This window comes from Pleurodeles waltl, chromosome 3_1 (assembly GCF_031143425.1).
Source record: "Pleurodeles waltl isolate 20211129_DDA chromosome 3_1, aPleWal1.hap1.20221129, whole genome shotgun sequence".
Classification (NCBI taxonomy): Eukaryota; Metazoa; Chordata; class Amphibia; order Caudata; family Salamandridae; genus Pleurodeles; species Pleurodeles waltl.
In genome coordinates, this window is record NC_090440.1 from 1,597,507,589 (window position 1) to 1,597,526,442 (window position 18,854).

The window sequence follows — 18,854 nt, forward strand, 5'->3', positions numbered from 1 at the left end:
TTCCAAAGGTCGGCCTCTAATTCAGTAAATAAGTTCTTAGGATCCAAATTTTATCTTGAGCAGATATGTTGAAAATCAGTCCTAAATCGGGTCCTAAGTTAGAAAACTTGATCTAGCAGAAACTGACAAGAACCAAAGAGCACACTGCACCCAAGCAAGTATAGCAGATGTCTCTTGAAGTACATACATAGTGCTGGCTGGCTGTCTTGAAGAGCTACACCGGGAAGTGCGGCTCAACCTCACTGATGTGATATGCCACTGTTGCTGTACTTTATACTTTTTGTGTGTGTCTTGGAGCCCATCGGATTCTTCCTGCGAGCCAGACATGAAACCAGTCAGTTCACATCTGGGCCAAAAAGACTGGAGGGGAAAGATGAGAAAGCAACACCAAGCAGAGAGATGATGGCAAACCGCTGAGCTCCAGGAAGTAACATGCACTGAGCAGGGTGTGCAAAAACAGATTAGTGCCTTGCACTGCCATTAATCTGACCTGTCACCATAACTCACCAGCACACATCATGCTGCATGCGCATAATATCCATTTCGTATTTTGCAGTGGCAGCAAAATGAAACATGGGCTTTCTGCAGTGCTTAATTTGAGCTGGTGGTTTCCGGTGCGGGGCACAGGTACAAATTGAGGGCCGGCATTTACCTTTCTTCATCAGGCAACTATTGCGAGCAAAAGGCGAGGAGAAGAAAAACAAAAAAGCGTCAGAGGGAGAAAGCTGCAAGTGTGAGCTGAAGGGGTAGGGAGTGGCTGTAAATGGATTAAAGAGGCCCGAGATGGCTTAAGGATTACGCTGTCTCAGCATTCAGCAATCACACATTTAAATGCAGCAACCACATTGTTGCGTAGGCTCTCATTATCCTAATGAGACTACTAGATTTCGGCGGCAGAATCACTTGTACTGTGGGAGACGGAGTCTGGACCCACTACAGGTGACACCTGTCAGCCTAATCCGGGTTTTGCTCCGGCTAACTAGCAGTGCCTCATTTCCACCCAAGAGCAGGGCTAATTGGGCAGCCAAGTGCAAGGCAATTGATTCCTCAGGGAAATCGTGGTCACTCAGATCGCATCTGTTTCTCTCAGTTACATTAGTCTCACATATACAAGGACAACCAGAGGCAGAATAGAATTCAATAAGGTTTTATAGAAGTAACTGCATCTTAGATAAAACAGCATGTACTGCAATAACTAGGATGATAACGCATGACAGGATTAAAACTGTGACAAGGAGAATAAAGCATAAAAATTATGCTACCATATTGTCACTAGAATCTTTAAAATAGTTCCTACCTACGCTATGTTAGAGCACAGCAGTGTGCGTATGTTTCTATGAACACTAGAGACAAAGCATTACCACGTCTGCTAACAACCTATCTTAATGCAGCCTTGATAAAAGCACAGAGTGAAAGAAATGTATTGTTTACGAACGCAATGATGGCCTAGGCAACGAACAGCTAGATAGAGAAAATAAAACAAGACCTCAAATGTGACTATTGTTAAAATAATAAACAAAGCTGAATAAAATATATCTAGGTTAAAGTCCACAGCGGAATGCCTAGTTCGCTAAAAAAACGTGTGTGAAGCTATAACTAAAATGGCTACACAACATCTTTCAGAGGACAGCTTTGGGCACTGGCACTTTTTTTTTTTTTTCTTTTTACAAATTAAGCGCTGGCTTTCTGTGACAATTGTATTATATGACACATTGGACAGGAAGGATGAATCAGTTTCTTTTTTTTCCTTCTTTTTTTTCCATAGTGTGTAATGTATAATAGCTGCTGATGGGTCAGTGAAAGTGCGCCAAGGTATGGAGTGCTCTTGAATATATCCACTCTTTATTCTGAACTCTGACATCTTAGTTAAGTTACTTTAATATCATAACATTTTTCAGTTGTTTGGTGCCATGGCTCTTCAGTCTATATATAAATCATGCTGGTGAATACCTTGAAAAATAAACTAGGACATTCCCACACCAGGCGATGACAGAATTGCATACTCCTGTTTGCTGACAACCCAGTGGTGTCAATCACAGAACTTGCTGTGCACCAATAACTGGAGGGCTTAATACCAGTTGTGCTAAGCTGAACTCCAAGTGATGAAAAAACAAAACTCGTCAGAGTTCCGCGAGCATCTCAGGGTGGTTAGTCGCGCTGCTTGCACTGATTTTTAGTGCCAGGAGTTGGTCCTGTGCTGCAAAATCAGAGCAAACTGCACAACATGCAGTACAAGAAGGAGCTGCTGCTTTCTGCCGCTCTCTACTTGAGAGGCAGCTTCCACAAAGTAAGCAACAGGTTTCTCAATGCAAGCAGTAGCGACCTGATACGACAGTCCGCGTTGAGAAATCTCACAGGGAGGTGGTCTAGTGTGTGATTTTTCTCACTCACCAATCTAATCTAATGATGGGGAGCTGCAAGAGAGGGAAACTCAATTCTGTGGAGGTTTTCAAACCCCTGCGCTCTGTATGGTGCGCGAAGTGGGAAAAAAACTCTGCAAACTTCACCAGCATAAAGGAATTCATTGCCCACCCCTACTTAATACCACAACAGTGCTTTGAATGAGCTTCAAGGAATGAGCTGATAAACTAAGTGGGGGTGAAGAAGAAGGACTGCAGAGACGTGCACTTTTAGAGTGCAAGTTGAGGAAAAAAAACAGAGTACCTGGACTCCAGGAGCCTGCAGTGGAAGGACACTGCCCACTCGAAGCAGTACTTGTTGTAGGCTCCACGACAGGACGAAGACACGAAGCCCAGGAAGGAGACTGGGCGAGGAGTAGGCGCTGACCAATAGGAAGCAAGGGAAAAAAAGAGTGATATTGGAGACATGTGGAAGTCAGCCAATGGCACGTAAAGTAATTTGTGGGCTCTAAGCCCCTTATAAGATGTATTTTTTTTTTTTTTAATACAAGAGATTTTGCAAGCACAGTGCAAGCGATGTGCAGGTGAAACCTAAAAATGCACTTGTGTTGACTGAAGGACACATGGAACCCATAAAAATAAAGTTTAATGAAGCTAAAACCCTTGAAAATATTAGGCATAAAGATATCTTATTCTCCTATATTCCTCTCAACCAAGGCATTATCATAAGTGGTTACGGTTATCAACTGAGACAGCAAAGGGTGCAACTATAACCACTATGTATGAAAAAACTTAAGATATGCCTCTCTCCGAAAATAATTCCATATTTATGTTACCTACTTATATCATTTCCTCTAGATAACCAATACATCCCAAGAGTAAGAAGTCATGGAAGAGCACAACATGCTGTGTGGACTGGCAATCCAGCACTTACTGGAGAAATGAATTACCATACTTACAGTTACTGGAACACTGAAGTAACAATCAAATCTACTGATTTCTGTATTCTGGGTATTGTGAGGAATTTGCATGCCACCATCACTACCGCCCCCCCCCCCCCCTTTACCATCGCTACCACCCCCCCCACCCTTCACCACCGCTACCACCCCCACCTTCCCCATATCCCACATCGAAATTATCCACAAACGTGTATCTGAAGACATCTTGGAAATGGAAAAGAGTTTGACAAGAACGCTATTGGCTAGTGTTTAACAATTATGTTGCTTAATTTTCTTCTAAATTGAGTGATTATCATTCTTGACTTAAACCTTTGCACGCAGGCTAAGGTGACAAGTATCCTACACTAACATTTTCAGCTGCTCCACTTTATTCCACCTTTCACAAACCAGCTCTTATAATGTGGCTATCGATATCCAGACCGAATCTAGTAACAATATTTAAAAACTCCCCCCACCCCCAAAAAAAAGAAATATATATATATATATATATATTTTTTTTTTTAAGTCTGGTGAGTTCCATCACTAATCCAGCAAAGACACCCATCCATCCATCCATCCATCCATTAATGAATGAATCGTTAAACGTGGGAACTGGCCTACATAGGCTATGCACAAACAACCTTTCCTCAAAATAGTAATTAAACAATACCAAAATAGGGTTTTTCAGTTTATATAGTTTTGCTGGGGATAGATTTATTCTTTTTTGGTTTAATTTTCTCAAATTGTTTATCTGACTATTCAATCTATATCCATTTTTCTTGAGGATTTAGTTTATTTTCTAAAATAAAATCACAAAGAAAAAACTAAGTCCTGGCAGTCAACATGTAAACCTTAAACGTGACATGCGATATGACCACTAAGTTCCCCAAATTAGCCTGTTCCCTGGATTATGAGGCCCACACGCTTCCAACTTTGCCCTCATTTTTCCAGTGGTGCAGACCCTATGAAGACGTCCATACAACTGGAACAGTATGCGCTTCATCTCTAGCACTTTTGCTAGAGGGTCCCATGTGTTCTCGCCAGTTTCAGTGATAGATGCAGAAACGCTGCTAATGAGGTTAAAGACACTTCAATCTCCAATTAAGAGCTCAAGTCAAAGTGGCACTTCCACTAGCAAAACAAAAAAAACAATACTTCTAATGGCTAAATTTCAACAAGCTTGTGCATTTGCTTTATGTATACACTGGAGATCTATAGCACACAAGAAAAAGTTGCAAAATATAAATCTGATACATATTTTCAAGAAGCTGTAAATTTCACTGACTTCCGAAAAACTATCACAAGAAAACAAATCCAAACATATTTAACTAAAGTGCTCTTTTCTTGATATTCAGCCAAGCTAAGGGATGACAGTTTGGCATTTTTTGATTTTAAAATTAACCAAAGGCACAGAGTTATAGAAATAAAACTAAATAACTGATGCTCAAGTTGCCTATAACGTCACTCTGAAATCCAAGGTGAAAACATGTTACGTACAGTTCACAAAACCCTCTGCCCTTCCTTCCAAATGCTACGCAGGGGTAGACTAATAATTAGAGAACCATGCACAACATGGCCTGTTTAGAAAAGTGCCCTTTTGGACATGGTCTCACCCCCCACTTTCTGATCACTGGCATGGAGGTTTTTCACTTGAGGTGGTGCACTGGGTCCCTTTTAAACAGGTCCTCAGTGCAAGTGCTCTTCCCCTAAAAACAGGTAGCAATGTGCACAATTGACACACCCCTTTGCCTGTGTAAGTCCCCCCTGGTACCTAGGGCATGGGTGGGGGAGAGGGTTCCTATGGGCTGCAACACATATTGTGCCACCCTCAGGGACACTCCCTAAGAACGGGATGCACACAGTTGCCACTGCCTGTCCTGTGTGAGCCAGGCGAAAACACCACACATTGTGTGCCATATCCTCAGCACTGCATCTAAATATAGGTACGTCACCCCTACAGCAGGCCTTTGAGCCCTAAGGGTGAATTAAATTGAATGTGTGTTCCTATCTCCACAAGCAGATATGACCCTATGATGCCCAGACCGATGGCTGAGCATTGCAAGTGTGCAAGGAAGCCATCTTAAAGTATGTGCAGGACGTGTGTCAGTAGGAGTGACCCAGTCACATAATGGCTTCACCAAACCCTATGGTGTTTGGAATCAAACATCTTGTCTTAAATCCGAACCTGGATTTATTATGAGATACACCCACAGGGCATCTTAGGGGTGCCCCTGAACCCTACTAGTCTCTCAGTGTGTTGGCTTACTGGTCTCGACCAGCATGCCACCACAGACTGGTTTGTCCTGTAAGTCGCTGTAAAATACCCGAATGTAATACTGCAATACATGTGTTTTTAACACCGGATTGCATTACTACCATGGAGACACCAGGTATATTGCCCGTTTTCTTCAAACTGGATCAGTATTAATTCTTGTAACAGCACTGTGGTGTTGAACATAAACAAAAGTATAAACAAAAAACTATTATTCTAACCACTGGTTTCGAGTTCCTTATTGAATGGGTCTCATTTATTGCCTCCAAGCACCACAAATGCTTAGCACTACAATCTGATAAACCTAACTTCTCGGCCACACTACCACAAGAGAGGTTTTGGGATTGTCGTTTGGAACCCTGTAAACCAAAAACCAATAAGGGTCGTCTGGACTATCTGCATAGTGCCTCCATACATTGGTGCACTACATGGATAGCCAGCTTCCTACAGCCTCCCTTCTCTACCCCAAATTGAATTTAAAGAAATAAAACATTGCTTCCTGTGTCAACTCTACCGCCCTCTCTGACTTCCCTTCTATGCAGCTGATGCTTTCCTCTGCTATCCACCTGACAGAGAGCTTCATTGAGAGCCAGTTTTCTGAGCGCTCTGGTATAGCAACCTTGGACTCTTATGATGCAGTAACAGTGGGAAACAACTTTTGTTTCCCATTATTAATTTATAGCAGTGAGTAGCCCAATTTACAACCTGAAATTCACACTAGCGGTTCTCAGTGAAAGCAATATGTAACAAAAGGATTTAAATTGTAGAGTCAAAATGTATACAATAAACTTACGCTGAATATGAATGAACTGTTTTGGCTGTTTATATTCTCCTTTATATAGACGATTGTAATAGATGACATTGCTCTCCGCCTCTGGAACTGGAATAACCATACTTTCTTTCTTTTCCCGAAAAACCTGTTGTGCAGAGATAGCCCGCTGTAAATGGTGTTCCTGGAAAAAAAACAAATAGGTTTTATATTTTAAAATTACCTGTCTAGTGCAGCCCAAAAACTGAAAATTGCAGGTGTTACAAATAGATTAAATAAATATTTACATATATTTCAAGACGAATAAAAGGATTACATTCTTTCTACTTCAATGTTTCTGTAATTTACAATATTGCATTAAAACAACTACTACAGTAAGCACCCAAACTATTAATACTGCATAACTGTGCAAATATTAGTAAGTACAATAACTCAGGTAAGACTTTTGTGAGGTATTAGGAAGAGTAATGATAGTCAAAAAAATACCCAACACATTTACTTCACAAGTACATCATAAGACCTACAATCACGTTTGTTACGATTTATCATAGCTATTCTTTATTATGGTGAACAAAATAAGACAGCCTATTTCTTTACTCAACGGTCTTGCCAAAGTACAGACTAAAGTCTTCAGTATTCTACAATTTGGTGAAACATCTATTGTCAAAAAAAGATTTTCCTTCCAGCTTGAAAAAATAAGTTATTTACGTACTGAACATATACATCATAAAACCGAAAACCATACCAAAACTCACACAGACACCCAACAGTGATGATAGGAGAGCATTCTCTGGCCAGACACAAAGTACGCTGTACTCCTCAGGGCTCAATCAATCCTGGCTCCTACATTATTCAATTTACACGTGGAATCCCTATGAATCATTTTCACCAAGTCGGGTATTCCCATGCACCAAAAAGGTTGACAACAACCAACAGTAAACAAAAGGGAAAAAACGACTGAATACGTCAATACTAAGAAACATCTCTTCCAATTGCAACCCTATCTCAAGAATTTATTTTTAAAATTATTTTTCTCTCCCCCATCCTTAAGACAGCAGACTTCACACCTAAATAGTAAACGTCCTAGAACTAGTCTCATGTGATGAGCCATGAGGAATGAAAAAGAAAGTTGATTATAGCAAAGCAACATGGTTATGAAAACAAAAACAATCTCAAGTTTAAAATGATCCAGTTTGAAACACAACATTAAATATGTTTTACTCTAAATTTTGCCAAGGGGAAGGTTTCCTTCTCCACTGCCTCACTTCATTACTGTTGAACAATCACATAATTTAACACTTTCAATAAACAATTATGATCATTCCGTTTTTTGGAAATAAAGAAGCCAAACTTCACCAGAGAAACGTGGTTTGGGCAAAAAAGGTCATTCAACTAAAGCAACTGAACTAAAGGGAAAACAAACAAAGGCTGAGCTACAATAAACATTGTTTGCCTACAGACTAAAAATAACAATGAGGCTCTTGGCAGGCTAAGCAATACGGACAGATCACTTTTGCAAACGGTGTTCAATCAATATAACTTCAGAACTCTTCATACTCTCTGCCCACATAATGCTTCTGACAATTTCAACATAAAATAATTCCTTTTATTTGGCCCAGCACTGACCACTGGGCCAAATAAAAATAAGGTCAGCAAGCAAGGTGTTATTTTACTCCTCCCTGCGTGTTGCATCTCCCTAACGGGCCAGCTCACCACATGGACCAGTCCTTAATCACCTTCAACAAGCAGACACCTGGCTGCCAGACCCGACAAGACAAGAGAGAAAATTGCTCAGATCGTGAAAATAGGTGGGTTTTGTTAGTTTGCTCCGGCTCAGACTCCTCTGTTAGAAGTATCGGTGTTCCCTTGTGGACCCTCCTCACAACCCCCAAACACCGAGCATTCTATCGCACCAGGATTTTTAAAAAAATATGCTACCTTGCAAAGATATGTTATACATTTGGTACTTAAGTATGAGGAACAAAAGAAGTGCTGTTAACCGATGTAAAATCTCCAATTTGGTGCCGCAAAATGTGATAATCTAAGCTGTAATATTAGGGAGTTTGGGGGTGTGGGGGAACAGTCTGCCGAAACAAATTTAGCCAGTTAAACACAGACAATACCCAGAGTACAATAATGCGTCCACAACTTTCAGAGAACAATACCAATTACTCTACTCAGGGAGATTAGGATTTACTAATTGGCAGTCAGTCTCAAACTTTGATTTTACAATACTTACACTTAAAATAGCAGTATTAGCCCTACTGTAACACTTAGTTGCCTGACCAAGTGTGTAGTCTTTTCTATTATTTGAGTTAAATCACACTTAAACTTTCATAATTTGTTTTCATAATTTGTGTGTGACTAAAACAATAAACAATTGTTCAAGAAATACACTGGTTATTCGATAGGTACCCAGGGTTTGTGGATTCCTTTGTAAGGACCGAGAAAATGACCAACATCCTGCAAAATCGTTTTTTTGTTTGTTTAAACAAAATGGCAGAAAAGAAAATACTGTGCAAGAAAGCGTACTTTCATGAAATCAACAAAGTTTTTGCTGTGCTAGTATCACCCTCTTTCCAGCTTTCAGGAACAAGTATATTTATAAAACAAAATTAATAAATAATTATTATTTTCGTACTCAAAACATTTGAATTCAAAATACCCTAAAAAAAAAAAAAAAAAAAAAAAAAAAGTTGGAAACTAGAAACCGGGGACAACGTTCGCCTCTTAAGCTTTTGCCTTGATGGCCAGGTTACAAACTTAATACTGTTATGAATGGCAGACCCTTCTGGTTGCAGGAAAATTCAGTATATACTGGTTGCCAAAAAAAGCATATGTAAAGCCACCAACTGAGCTGCACCTTATATTGATCTTATATTTCTTTCCAACTATGCATAAATTTGTATGAGAAAAACTAATGAATAAAAAATGGGTATGCAGGTAACTTGGCATTTTTTTAATGTGCCCTAGATATACAGTTTAGGAATAGAGGTTACTTGCAAAACTCTGAATTTGTGATTACCCATACTATCATGTGATTCAAAGGCCATTTTGTGAACTGTTTTCTCACGCACACTGGTGGAATGAATTCAGTTCACAAAAAGTAATTTTCTACTGTACGATGTTTCTCCTTTTCCTAATAAAAACGGTACATCAATTGTGTGGCTGGGCTTGGTGGAGACACCAAGTTTGGGCATGGAAACTGACCTATTGGTCAGCTGTGGTTTGAGCCCAGGCACGTGCACAACCCATGGAATCCTACCTAACCCAGGCATTTCTGAAAACCCGAAAAAGACAGACTGACCAGAGTGGCGTAAATTGCAAGGATCTCACTACCTTTTCTTACACAGAATGCCTGGCAAACCTCAAAAACACAGCTTAAAAAAAAAAGTTTAAAAAAACATTTTCTTCAAATTTCTGAGGTAAAGTTCTGTAATCTGTGGGAATGCACATAATTCTTACCACTCAGCATTCTCACAACCTTCATGCTTAAGGCAGTACACAGCCTCTTGTCTGCAACAGGAAAACTTACCATATCAAGTCAACGTGGCCTTCTCGAGGTACAAAGTTTTTGGATGCTTTTGTCTGAAGTCATCAGACCAGCCATCAATCAAAAATGTGTATTTTTTCTGATATCCTAGACAATTAAATACTGGACTCAAGGTGGTATCCTGGTAACTGCTGGTGCTCTGTTCGGCTTCGATGGTACATTATTGAGTCACCTTGTTGCACCAATTTAACGTGAATGATAAAACAACCTGTCATGCAAAGTTACTATATGAATTTCAAAAGCAAAACGTCAAGGGACACCCTCGCAGCAGGCCTAAATAAACTCACGGTACCCTCAACTATTATGGGAATGTGGCAAAAGGAGGAGTAGGGAAAGCTATTTACAACTACTTCAGCAAAGCGAACATAATAAATCAATGCTAAAAATTGGTCAGCCTCAAACGCTAGTGCAAAGAGTAATCAGGTCTCATGGGTATTTTCACGAAAAAAAAATTCTCCTTTATTTTTGTTGTAAGTAGTACAGACCAGTGCGACTTTTCATTTAAAAGAAAAAGAGCCATTTTTTTTGCATCTTCGTTTTAGTCATCTGTTTTCTGGTGTTTTGAAGTGATAAGTCAACCCCCTGCCCCCTTCACCGTCTATAGACCAGCAGTTTTGCCAGATGCACAATATCATTTTAGCACAAGTAAACCTCAGTACCTTGTGTTGCGCTCTTTCATCGCTTTTGCCTGCCCCCTCTGTGATGCAGTAGGCACCATAAGCATCTCCTCCCTTGTTGCTTTTCCACCCATACACCTCTCTCCAATCCAAGCTTTTCTGTGCCCGTCTGCCCCTGAAGTCAACGTTGCTCTCTTGCCCATTGCTTCTCCTCCTCAAACCCAGAGCTTTTTCTCCTGTTTGTTGTTTCAAACATCACACTCCCTGCCGTATTGCTTCCCTCTCCCAACCCTACCCCCCAGTGTTTCTCCACCACCCTACGTTTCTTTACTGCCAGAATTTCACACGCAGCAATATAAAACTGCTGTTTGTCCTCTGCATCTCTACTCCCTGCAGAATCTGCAAACAAAATTGGTACCTCTAAAACTCCCTACCCATAAATCATCATCAAATTGTGTTGTTGGACACAACTGGAAAGGTATTTGGAAAAGTATACTATATGCTGCTTTTATAGATTTCTCAACGGCTTTTGACAGGGTAGATAGGAAGATCCTATGGAAGAAATTATACAAGTTGGGAGTTCCGCCAAATTTGTTACGTTTGGTCATAGCTTTGCACTCCTCAACCTGATGAAGTTATTCTAGGTAGAGAGCAGGGCCGGTCTTTAAAATTCCCCACAAGAAAAGGACTGAAGCAAGGTTGGTTTTTTTTACTCCTTTGCTCTTTTCTTTATATATTTATGACCTGCCTGTCTCTTTATCGAATGCTGATGGCTTTGCACCCAAAATTGAAGGGCATTCTATCTCCTTCCTCTTATATGCTGACAATATAGTAGTGATTGCTCTCACTCCAAAATGTCTAAATCATTGTCCAGCCACTTTAAATCATTACACTATGCAGCATCATTTGAAAATGAATATATCCAAGTCTCAAGTAGTATGTTTCATAGGGAAAAAGTGTGGTAAAAAAAAATCTTGGCTCCTGGGTCAACATAAGTTAGAGTGGGTAAAAGCCTATTGTTTTTTAGGGGAAATCTTATCCTGCTCATTCAGCAACCAAGATAATATCAATAATAACGTTAGTAAGGCTCTTTCTCAGGGACATGGTTTAATGGCCTTTAATGCAGCTGTCCGACCACCCTTTTGTATGCTATAGAATGTACAGAGATCTCTAAATGCAGTTTCCTGGACAAGACAGATGGAGAGATTCTAAGATGCTTGATTTCTTGTAATAACTCGGCCTTAGGGGCTGTTTTCTAGGCTTGAATTTGGTATTAAGAGTACCTTTGTACAGGGCCTTGTGGCAGTAATTTGGAGGGCTGTCTAGCCCATAGTATGGAATCTACGCTAAGACACTTAGATTTTTTTCTTAATCTGCTGAAAATGTCCATAAAAACTAAGTTTCTTTTAGAAACTATAATCTCGCTGTGCAATTGCTTGAACTAGAACCCAAATGGATTTTATTATTGCAGTTTTCTGTTCTTACAAAAACCTTTAAAGAAGTGACATGGTCCAAAGGTTTTTACCTAGATTTTGAGTCCTGTCTGTTAAAGAGGAGACTCCTTACATTGACCAAATCAGCAACTTTTGAACATTCTCAGACATACCTTGCCTGGAATCTCCCACATGGGGTGAGGTGCTTTTTCATTCTGTTGAGACTAGATAGAGTGCACTTAAGACAATTAACCTCCAAATGGGACAGATCTTCTAACATCTATGTACTTTGCCAATTGGGGGTGCAGAATCTCAAGCATGTCTTATTTGTTTGTCCTGCTTTGGCAATATTCAGGAACAAAATGGCTGAAACCCCTCTTTAAGAATTGTAATATTTTTTCTGCCAGAGAGGCCCTTGAAATATTGTATAACCCACCTAACTAATTATTCTGTTTTAGGATTTTTAAATGTTTTAAGTCCTTTTTAAACTTCTATTGAGCTTTTACGTATTGGTGGTAATAGGAATGTAAATGAACTACCTCAGCAGTCTAGAGGCATTTTTACAAACTTTGCTGTGTAAGAAGGTAGAGGGGTTCTCCGATGATTAGTAGGGAATATTAATGATAATGTGCTGTAATATATGTCTGATGGGCAGAGGGTTGGCCGTCTTGTACTCTATAGATTATTTTATCTTGGATTTTACATAGATGTTTGTATCTGCCCGTATGGTAGCCAATACTATTATGTGTTTGGGAATGTAACAAGAGTGGCCTACACCTGGGCACTCATTTCTTGCACTGTATAATGCGCTTTATAGGAAGATATCGTAAAGAACTAGAAGGGTTGAGATTAATGTCTTTTCATATTGAAGGTAAGTCTTCTAGTCTGAAGAACTTTATATATCTATAGTACTGTTTGATAAGGAGTATTGAATTTAAGCTCAATGGGGAGTATTGTGAACGTTTTTATTTTTCTACAGATAATGTAGTGTTTTATTCTTGTTTTATATAGGAATTGTATTTCAATTTTGTTGTATGTAATTTTATGCATTATCCATGCATGTGGACCTCTTCAGAGTTCCAACACATGAAGTAAATAAAATGAAATGACCACCCTTCAGGTGTTACAGACCAACAGGGATTATTTAAGATTAGATTTCAATTTTTCCCCTTTCACTGCCATGTTAAGCTCCCACTGCACCTTCACCAGAAAATAAGAGACAAAGCACACCAGTTACCTCAAGGGGAATAAATTGTACTGTGTACCTACCACAACAACCTACCTACTTCATGATTACCATGGTTTTTGGTTTTCAAATGTTGTGGGGTGTTGAGGCCGTGAGTGATGTCACGTCAAGAATGGCAGTCGCTCTTAATTGGGTCACATAACAGACTGTGAAAGTGAACAGTCTGGTTTTTTTTCCCCTGCTGGCCACACAAATACCAGTCAAAAGAGTTATGCCTTCCAAGGAGAAGAACAAAGACTACTTCTATAATTAGGTAGCTCATTTTTTTTCTCCAGGTAGACGTCATATAGTGGAGGCAAAAATGGCTTGTGGAATATATCTGGATACAAACACCTTCCCTCCCTCCCCCTTCCCCACCCCACCCCCACCACCAAAATAGGAAAGGTCCTCATGGGAACTGCATTATGCGTTCAGAATACATACAAGAGTGCAACCGTTTTAATACCCAAAACCCCAACTATGCTGGAAGATGTAAAAAATTAGGTCATATAAAGAATTAAACTGATGGGAAAATTGTTAAACCATCTATAGACTAATCCCCAATGTAAAAAATTAAGTCTTAGGGCTTCTCAATTAACTTATGTTACTATAATTTCGCACATGCTAAATGTTGCTACAAATAAGCACCTACTCTATGTAATAAAAGTGTACTAGTGTCCAATTAAAAAAAAAGTCAATGAGACATTGGCAACAAAACTCTTTCCTCAAAAAACGTAGCTTCGGGAGCCCAAAACTAGTTGTAATTCGTCATACCACTAACAAGTGGCCTAGCTATAAAGGGTTTGTGGCGGGTCAACAACTCAAAAAGCAGCTGCTCCTTCCACTATATTTTTCGATATAGGTTGGACAAGACCTTTTGACTTTAGTACTATTATATTTCATATACTAAATGAAAGATTTTTAAGCCAGTCATCAATAATTGTAATTTTTTTGTGATTTACTTTTTTTTCTACCCACTACACAATAGGGCTATTGGCTAACTTCACTTTGAGTGGCGAATTACACACTTTCAAAGATAAAACATCTACACACAACTGAAGTGTCACTGTGGAAATGTATGCGCTTTGAGAACAAAAAATATATATACATACATACACACACACTTTTTTTGCAATTGTGTTTCTGAATATTGACAAGGGCCCTGCAGCTCCCACACCAATGCTTCATAAAAAATAAAAAAATAAAACGTCAGAACAAGTATTAACAAAACCAAAAGGTAGGTGGCCAACGCCAAACGTCTTGTTCCCATTGTCGGCAAGAATGTCACAATTCAATGGGTTGATTCACAAATAAAACTAAAAAAAGAAACTCCAGTGATTGATAACTACAAACATTCCTTGCATCACAGAAAAAAAACATACCAACAAACACCCATGTTGAGTGTTAAATTGAAGACTACTGCTAGGCTGCCACAAAATCCACTAATGCAAAGACGTGTTAAAGGGTGCTTGCTGCCAAACATGTATAGATCAACGCATACACTGACGGTACTACTTCGCATAATAAGTATCTATTTTAGCACAAGTCGGGTAGAAGATTGGTTTCACACATCTGGTAAGAGTTCTATAGTTACACGTAAATACCGATAATAAAGGCTGCACAACCAGTGAACCTCTCAAAAGAATGACTGCCACTGTGAAAGGAGTTGAAATGCAGGTTCTAATAACCACTGAACGATTCTTCTTTCAAAAGCAGAAGTTACCTGCGGATGTCACAGTTTACTTTATCTATTTTAGTGAATCACAGCTTGGTTTGCCACTACACCTGGGAAAATATTACGGAACTCCTTCTGTTCGTATGACAAATATGATAAATACATTAAAATAAATAAAGCACACGGTCACAGAGAGTTCCAGATGCCGATCGACTGCGCTCCTGGCTACAGCTCTGAAGTATAGACTATCAGATACTGTGTGGGTATAAATGCGGTTGAGGCGGTTCAAAACAGGGCGAATGAGGCACACACATACTCATTCTCAGGTCAGTGGGGCTTTTTCTGTGTCTCCGTTCTTACCTGTCTGCCTGCTCCCCGCCACCCGAAATAAAGGGCTCTGTAATTGCAGGAAGTTACAGGGCTGTACATAAAAGCCCGATCCTGTGGGAAGTCTAGTCAGCTCGAAACGTGCTCGCCAGAAGTAATCCGACGCGAATCTAAAACCAGGGCACCCTTAAGCAGCAGTAGGCAGAAAAGGCAACCACCTTCCTTCAACTTTCTGTATTGTGCAAGACTAAAAAGGCCACAGCACAGAACCGATAAACCCAAGAAAAACTAAATTCTGCAGCCACGGATAAAACTGCACGTTAGGAAACGTGTAATACGCACAAATGGAGTAGCAAGCTGGGGAAGATGCGCAAATCACAAGCATTTCAGTCGGAAAATATATCTGCAATTGTCATGATTTATCCTAAATTATAAGACAACAGAATGAAAAACTGTAATTAGAATGAAATACTAGAATATGTGGGCCAACCTAACATACAGTACGGGCGTTAACTATGTTGCAAAGCCTCAAATACTGGACTGGGATTGTTTCAGCGTTTCGGAATCATAACTTTGTTTAAACTTGCTCAGTATTTAACGAGATATTATACATTCGTCCAAACGGGTAACCAAAAGCAAAAACCTAAAACACAAACTTTCTACTTTGAGCAGGAACAATGATCTACGCAACCAACCTACACAAGAACGAAAGAATGAAAGCAGCTCTCAAATTACAGACGTGAAAATAATTGCCATATACCGGATTATATATATATATATATATATATATTTCCCCACACGTGCGTTCGCTTCGGAGACGTCGTTTTAATTAGTAACGAAACCCATCAGATTTCTATTACAAAATAAAATATTGTCAATTTAAGCAACAGTTTCTCATATGCAGCACAACATTCGTGTTCTTGCGGAGGAATATCATTTTATTTCCAACCAACCTGACTTTCTTTGAAAGTTCTACTATTCACTGAGGCAATGTAAAATGTGCTAGTAAAAGTTCACTCCTGTTTTATCGGTGGCGTCACTTTGTGCCAGGTACATTGTTGTTATTTATCATTTTCACGCATGTTCACTAAGTACAGCAATTCAAATTTAATATATATCCCTGCTTTCTTCTAATTATGTTAACCTAAAAGTTACCCAGGAAAACGGGAATCCTTAATTTAAGCAAAAGCACATTTCATGGGGGAAGGTGTAACTGGCTTATATCGACAATAACAAGGCAACTCTTGAAAAGCAGGACACATTTGAATAAAAGAATACGTATGGTCTTATCTGAGAAAGTCACAGGAAGCCTTCGCAAACATTAAATTCCCTTCGCACTAGAGCGGGAGCACCCTGCCTAGTGATTTTTTAGCAAATCATCCTCTACAGCAGTCTGTGTATAATTCAGACAGGCATGTCTGTTTTGGGCAGGTCAAACCAAGGACACTTTCCATGTTTAACAGGAAATCTCTAAAGATTGTTTGTTTCACAAACCTGCTCCTAATGGCATCAGCTTTCGGAAAAACCTTACGCCAATCTAATGGTTGGGCCGACATAATGTAAGCCAAACAAACGGGTTCTCCAAATACAATGGGTGAAAATATAAGTAAAAATTTACATTCGCAATGATGTGGTCCATACCAAAATAACATGGCATATAACGAAACCTAACTCTTTAGGTTCAATCTCTTTCTTTGCAATAACTCGAAGGAGAGTGCACCCAAGTGAGAGCTCTTTTGGGGTCGAGCGAAAGCGCTCTGGCCTGCTGTAACCTCTAAGCTTTTGATAATGTCCACCGCACGCATATCAATTTCGTTGGTTCGTGGGCTTGCCTTTTGAAATTTGCTTGACTTTATTTGTGAAAGACATACGTCATATGCCTTTTCTGGTGTTTAGCCCGCCTCGAGCACACCGGCCAACTACTGAAAACATACGAGGATCCATTTTTTTCAGCATGGTTTATAGATTCATTTTTCTTTCCTACGCAGCACAATCTCACTGCATATTTGCCGATTCGTTTGACTGCGAGCCAACTTCTGTTTCACTGTGTGCGTCTTCAAGCTCATGGCATGGCTGTTTAAATCGGGTCGCTTATATAAAAGTATTACTTTTAATTTTCATTTTATGTGGCAATAAAAGTCTGGTTATGACTTTAGAACGCTAACAGCTACAAGTCTAGCAAATGCGAGACGCACTGCATTGCAAATGCTTGTTTCCAATTGTTAAAATGAATGAATAAGGCAAATACATGGCACCACCTACATATTTGTAATATGAAAGTGGTTTATCGCTACACATTCAGAAAAAAGTAGGTCAAATGTGTATGTTCTCTCTACATTCCTTATCTTTCTTGCTTAAATTAAATTTGTTTTCATGGGCTGCCAAAGAGGCAGCAAATGGTGGGGGTGGGGAGGACGGGGGAAAGAGGGCTAACTGGTATCAAAACTAATTTAGTACGCAGTTCATGATTTTCTAAGGTTATCCCTCAAAAGTACACACTTTGCGTTATTCTGTGCACCTCTTTCAATGAAACAAAAAAAAATCTGCTTACCCCTCACTTCTTCAGAAACCATTGTGTGGTCATTTAGTTTTGGGGACATTGGGGGTTGGCCTGTTATCAGCGTATGTGCCTTCAGTTTTTCCAGTTTTAATGACAGGATGGCTCAGATGCGGCCAACTGCTGGTTTTAAAGTGGGCTTTAGGCTGATACTAGCGTCTTCAAGTCAAGAGACATGCAAAAGGACCATAATACGGTGGATGCGGTGCAACCTAGAGGCTGCAGGTGTGTTTCAAGCTGTTGGCATAACATACAGGGTCCACAGCTGGATTCAACAGATCACATTAAAAAAGTATAAAAAAATTACACATGGTGTCTAAAAGTCTAAGTGGCTTTAACAACGAGGGTAACCACTGCATAGGCTTAAGAGTTTTCTGCAAGATGAGTAGCATACTCTAAAGCGTGGAAAGGGCTACCGGGAGGACAGAGCATTTGGTGGCAGAAGCAGGAGTGTAGAGACTGAGGAAAAAGTTGCCAGCAAGGGGATAAGGGAATCCTGCCATATCTTGTATACCAAGCCCCACAAAAAAAAACCTGACACTACTGCAGAGGAACGCATTTTGACCAGTATACTAAGTATATACTTCTGGAAACATATTGAAGAGCCAACAAAGTGTGCAATACTAAATGTAGGGGCTTGTTGTAGATCTGGGTATAACAAAAGAAAAGCCTCACTTCTGGATAAAGTTCATTAAGGCCGATTTAAGAAGACAATTCTTAAAATAATACTTAGCTTGAGCTTGCATTTCAATTAAGACAACTGGGCTCAGAGATAACTGGGTTGATGTCTTGGTCACCGTGCAATGTTCTTTAAAAGTGACTCTTGGCCAACAGACATTAAATCATTGGAAAAAAAATCTTTAAAAAACAAAATATAACAAACCAAGCATTTGATATTTACAGAATGTTTGAAATATTTGCAAACAAGTCACTATTAAAAAAAAAAAATCCCAATGTAATCACGATTGCTAGGTAGGAGTAAGGAGCTACGCCTTGCGCCATATTCGAATATCTATGGGTTAGTGGCTGTACCTTCAAACCCAGACAAGGTTATTTAGAAAGATTTTGGGCAGGTTCACACCTCTAGAGGTAGTTTTCATATTGGTATCACAACAAGCACAAGTAAAA

General features: G+C 39.6%; 1 protein-coding gene across 1 annotated transcript in view; it reads right to left on the minus strand.

The window, feature by feature from the left end:
- Nucleotides 1-18,854, minus strand: part of EPC2 (enhancer of polycomb homolog 2) — a 192,346-nt gene that overhangs the window by 73,435 nt on the left and 100,057 nt on the right. The window contains exon 2 of the mRNA XM_069225224.1: nt 6,364-6,523. Coding sequence (XP_069081325.1) covers nt 6,364-6,523 — 160 coding nt within the window. The remainder of the gene's footprint in view (nt 1-6,363; nt 6,524-18,854) is intronic.